Raw genomic sequence first — 5,870 nt, 5'->3', positions numbered from 1 at the left:
GAAAGAGGGTTGTTTAGGATACTTCCAGATGTTCCAGAAGTCTGTTTAAATGACTGAGATTATTAGTGATGATGTATGAGTAATATTATGATGTTTTATGATATTATGTTGACATAATCCATTTCCCAATTAATGTTAATGCATTCAAGCACTATTATATGCTGTATCTTGCTGTTGTTTAATGCTGTTGACAGTTAATGTCTTGAAGTTGCACGGTTCGGTCTAAGTTGTAATGATTTAAGAAGTTGTCCATATTAATGGAATTGTAAGAGTTGTACATGATGTTGCCTAAGTTGTAGGAAGATGGAGTCCAATGCATACTCATTAAAGATGGGGGCTTTAGGCCCAGCAGCCTTTGTGCTCATTAAAGTTGGGGGCTTTAGGCCCGGCAGCCTTTGTGCTCATTAAAGTTGGGGGCTTTAGGTCCGGCAGCCTTGTGCTCACATGTTGAGAGCCTAATTACGCTCATTTACGTTGCTGAATGGTACCACATGCATTTGCATATCAAGAAGTTTCACGATGGTTTAAAGTTGTTAAGTTGATAAGAGTTGCATTGTCAAGTTGAGTCGTGTTGTCAAGTCAAGTGTTAAGTTGAACATGATATTTAATGATGATGATATATGATGATGGTATTTGATTATGAAATGATAATATGTTAAATGATAAATGTTTGATATGTTAATAATGTTTTATGTTGCTAAATGCATTTTAATGAATTACATGCTTAATTTATTGACTGTGAAATCTCACCCCTTCTGCTTGAAAATGTTGACCTTCGTATGGGTAACTTGCAGGTAATAAAGACTAGAAGTGTTTGTGAGTGGACTCCTCACTTTGTGTCTAGGTGCTATGATACGTAACGGGATGTGGCTTGCTTTCATATCTATTCCTTACGTGTCTTTTATGAACCCTTTTTATGATTAAGTATTGAACTATTTTATGAGATTTTTGATAAGGCATGCGTGCCAAGACTTTAGTATGCTGAATTATTTTCTGCTGCATGGTTTTAGAATTTGATGTTGAATTTGAGAGATAATTATTATTATCCATTTTATGATTTTTCAAGAAGTATGTGACACTCTGTTATGATTTAAAATACTCTGATTTATGATGAAATTTTTATGTTGGGTAAACGGGGTGTTACAATTGGTATCAGAGCCTGGTTGGTCCGTCCGGCCAAGTAGAGAGTCGAGTTGTGTCTTTAGCAGTTGGGATACCATTATTATGTTATTCTAATTGTTATATGTTGTGCAGAGAAGAGACCTGGAGGCTGCTAATTGTATCTGTTATAAGAGAACTAGAATGGCTGGAAGGAATGATACTGCGGTGTCTGCTGCATTGGAAGCTGTGGCCCAAGCTATAGGACAACAACATAATGCTGGTGCTGGTGTTAATGCTGACGTGAGAATGTTGGAGGCCTTTCTGAGAAACCATCCTCCCACTTTCAAAGGAAGGTACGATCCTGATGGAGCACAGACATGGCTCAAAGAGGTTGAAAGAGTTTTCAGAGTTATGCAATGTACTGATGATCAGAAGGTGTGTTTTGGTACGCATATGCTGGCTGAGGAAGCTGATGACTGGTGGGTGAGCCTCCAACCTACCCTAGAGCAAGATGATGCAGTCATTACTTGGGCTGTGTTTAAAAGGGAGTTCCTGAATAGATATTTTCCTGAGGATGTTCGCGGCAGAAAAGAAATCGAGTTCCTTGAGCTGAAGCAAGGAAACATGTCGGTGACAGAGTATGCAGCAAAGTTTGTGGAGCTGGCTCAGTTCTATCCACATTATACTGGAGACAATGCTGAGTTCTCTAAGTGTATCAAGTTTGAGAATGGTTTGCGTGCTGATATTAAGCGAGCCATTGGTTACCAACAGATCCGTGACTTTTCTGCTTTGGTGAGCAGATGCAGAATCTATGAAGATGACAACAAAGCCCATTATAAGATTATGAGTGAGAAGAGGGGTAAGGGCCAGCAAAGTCGCCCAAAGCCTTACAGTGCTCCTGCTGACAAAGGAAAAGGAAGAGCTAATGATGAGAGAAGGTCAAATAAGAAAGATGCTGGTGCTGAGATTGTTTGTTTTACTTGTGGTGAGAAAGGCCATAAGAGTAATGCTTGCACTAAGGATATTAAACGGTGCTTTCGTTGTGGCAGTAAAGGACATACACTTGCAGAGTGTAAGCATGGGGACATTGTGTGTTTTAACTGCAAGGAAGAGGGTCATATTGGATCTCAATGTATGAATCCGAAGAAGACCCAGACTAGAGGGAAAGTTTTTGTTTTGACCGGTACTCAGACTGATAGTGAGGATCGCTTGATCAGAGGTACTTGTTATATTAATGATACTCCTTTAGTTGCTATTATTGATACTGGTGCTACGCATTGTTTTGTTGCTTTTGATTGTGCTTCTAAGTTGGGTCTTGCCATGTCTGATATGAGTGGAGAAATGGTTGTCGAAACTCCAGCTAAGGGTTTGGTGACTACTTCTCTTGTTTGTTTACGATGTCCTTTGTCTATGTTTGATCGTGATTTTGAGATTGATTTAGTTTGTCTGCCTCTGAGTGGAATGGATGTAATTCTTGGTATGAACTGGTTAGAGTACAACCATGTTCTCATTAATTGTTTTAGTAAGTCGGTGCGTTTCTCTTCTGCTGAAGAGGAAAGTGGAACGGAATTTTTGTCTACTAAGCAGCTGAAGCAATTAGAACGCGATGGGATCTTGATGTTTTCCTTGATGGCATCCTTATCTTTGGAGAATCAAGCAGTGATTGATAAGTTGCAAGTGGTGTGTGATTTTCCTGAAGTTTTCCCTGATGAAATTCCTGATGTACCACCGGAGAGAGAAGTTGAATTTTCTATTGATCTTGTTCCGGGAACGAAGCCTGTGTCTATGACACCTTACCGTATGTTAGCTTCTGAGTTGGCTGAGTTGAAGAAACAGTTGGAAGATTTGCTAGATAAGAAGTTCATAAGACCGAGTGTTTCACCTTGGGGAGCGCCGGTATTGTTGGTTAAGAAGAAAGATGAAAGTATGAGGTTGTGCATTGATTATCGACAACTGAATAAAGTAACTATAAAGAATAGATATCCACTTCCTAGAATTGACTATTTGATGGACCAGCTGGTGGGTGCACGTGCGTTCAGCAAGATTGATTTGAGGTCGGGTTATCATCAGATTAAAGTAAAAGATGAAGATATGCAGAAGACGGCTTTTAGGACGCGATATGGTCATTATGAATATAAGGTGATGCTTTTGGTGTGAGTAATGCGCCTGGCGTGTTTATGGAGTATATGAATCGCATTTTTCATGCATTTTTGGATCGCTTCGTGGTTGTGTTCATTGATGATATTTTGATTTACTCCAAGACAGAAGAAGAACATGCGGAACATTTGAAGATTGTCTTGCAAGTGCTGAAAGAGAAGAAGTTGTATGCTAAATTGTCTAAGTGTGAATTCTGGTTGAATGAGGTAAGTTTTCTTGGCCATGTTATTTCTGGTAGTGGTATTGCAGTCGATCCATCTAAAGTTGAAGCAGTATCACAATGGGAGACTCCTAAGTCAGTTACAGAGATTAGAAGCTTTTTGGGTTTGGCAGGTTACTACCGAAGATTTATAGAAGGATTTTCTAAGTTAGCACTTCCGCTAACACAGTTGACGTGTAAAGGTAAAACCTTTGTGTGGGATGTTCATTTTGAGAACAGTTTTAATGAATTAAAGAAGCGTTTGACGACGGCTCCAGTTTTGATTTTGCCAAAACCTGATGAACCTTTTGTGGTGTATTGTGATGCGTCCAAATTGGGCTTAGGCAGTGTGCTTATGCAAGATGGTAAAGTGGTTGCTTATGCCTCAAGACAGTTGAGAACTCATGAACGAAATTATCCTACTCATGATCTGGAGTTAGCTGCAGTTGTATTTGTGCTTAAGATTTGGAGACATTACTTGTATGGTTCGAGATTTGAGGTGTTCAGTGATCACAAGAGCTTGTAGTATTTGTTTGATCAAAAGGAATTGAATATGAGACAGCGAAGGTGGCTCGAATTGTTGAAAGATTATGACTTTAGTTTGAATTACCATCCGGGTAAATCCAATGTCGTTGTGGATGCCTTAAGTAGGAAGAGTTTACATATGTCTGCTATGATGGTGAAGGAATTTGAATTGCTTGAACAGTTTAGAGATATGAGCTTAGTTTGTGAAATGTCGTCTCGGAGCGTTAAGCTAGGAATGCTGAAAATTGATAATGATTTCTTAAAAGATATTAAAGATGCGCATAAAGCTGATGTTAAGTTTGTGGACTTATTGGTTGCTAGTAACCAAACTGAAGATAGTGACTTTAAGGTAGATGATCAAGGTGTGTTGAGGTTTCGAGGTAGGATTTGTATTCCAGACAATGATGAGATAAAGAAGATGATTCTTGAAGAGAGTCATAGGAGTAGCTTGAGTATTCATCCGGGAGCTACAAAGATGTATCATGACTTGAAGAAGTTGTTTTGGTGGTCTGGATTGAAACGTGATGTAGCACAATTTGTGTACTCTTGTCTGATTTGTCAGAAGTCAAAGGTAGAGCATCAGAAACCTGCTGGATTGATGACACCGTTAGATGTACCAGAGTGGAAATGGGATAGTATATCCATGGATTTTGTGACGAGTTTGCCGAATACTCCTAAAGGGAATGACGCCATTTGGGTGATTGTTGATAGATTGACGAAGTCGACACACTTCATTCCGATCAATATCAGTTTTCCGGTAGCTCAGTTGGCGGAAATTTATATTCGAGAAATTGTGAAGTTGAATGGTGTACCTTCATGCATTGTGTCAGATAGAGACCCAAGATTTACTTCGAGATTTTGGAAGAGTTTGCAAGAGGCTTTAGGCTCTAAGTTGAGATTAAGTTCGGCTTATCATCCCCAAACAGATGGTCAGTCGGAAAGAACGATTCAGTCACTCGAAGATTTGTTGAGAGTATGTGTACTTGAGCAAGGTGGAACTTGGGATAGTCATCTCCCGTTTATAGTGTTCACTTATAATAACAACTATCATTCAAGTATTGGGATGGCACCTTTCGAGGCTTTGTATGGTCGGAGGTGTAGGACTCCGTTGTGTTGGTTTGAGACAGGTGAAAGTGTGGTTTTAGGACCAGAAATTGTTCAACAGACTACTAAGAAGGTGAAAATGATTCAAGAGAAGATGAAAGCGTCGCAGAGTCGACAGAAGAGTTACCATGATAAGCGTAAGAAAGACCTTGAGTTTCAAGAGGGAGACCATGTGTTCTTGAGAGTTACTCCAACGACCGGTGTTGGTCGTGCATTGAAGTCAAAGAAGTTGACTCCAAGGTTTATTGGTCCTTATCAGATATCTGAGAAAATTGGCACGGTGGCTTATAGAGTTGGCTTACCACCGCATTTATCGAATTTGCACGATGTGTTTCATGTGTCGCAGCTGAGGAAGTATGTTCCAGACCCGTCCCATGTGATTCAGGGTGATGATGTGCAAGTTAGAGACAACCTTACGGTGGAGACTTTACCTTTGAGGATTGATGATCGCAAGATGAAGACGTTGAGGGGCAAAGAGATACCTCTAGTGAGAGTTGTTTGGAGTGGAACGACTGGTGAAAGCTTGACATGGGAGCTAGAGAGTAAGATGATGGAGTCTTACCCAGAGTTGTTTGCTTGAGGTAAATTTTCGAGGACGAAAATTCTATAAGTTAGGGAGAGTTGTAACGCCCGTCTTAATTATTTGATTATTTAGAAATATATTTATATATATGATTTAAGTGATTTTCATGATTGATATGTGTGAATTTTATGATTCATGAAGTTGAGTGGTTTATATGATTTATAAATAAATTATGTGGGGTATATGATGTTGTGAAGTTGT

The 5,870-nt window shown here is 39.5% G+C and overlaps 1 protein-coding gene across 1 annotated transcript; it reads left to right on the top strand.

Moving 5' to 3' along the window:
- The first annotated feature begins 1,302 nt into the window (after positions 1–1,302).
- Positions 1,303–3,589, top strand: LOC146954773 (uncharacterized). The gene has a single exon (XM_085702225.1). It carries the CDS (start codon positions 1,303–1,305, stop codon positions 3,256–3,258), a length of 1,956 nt encoding a protein of 651 aa, XP_085558351.1. The 3' UTR covers positions 3,259–3,589.
- Positions 3,590–5,870: the final 2,281 nt, after the last annotated feature.

The sequence above is a fragment of the Medicago sativa genome, chromosome 1, assembly GCF_051527215.1.
Source record: "Medicago sativa cultivar Bolivia chromosome 1, Bolivia_mono, whole genome shotgun sequence".
In the NCBI taxonomy this organism is placed as follows: domain Eukaryota; kingdom Viridiplantae; phylum Streptophyta; class Magnoliopsida; order Fabales; family Fabaceae; genus Medicago; species Medicago sativa.
The sequence above is the reverse complement of the archived record's forward strand: the minus strand, read 5'-3'. Positions and strand labels throughout refer to the sequence as shown.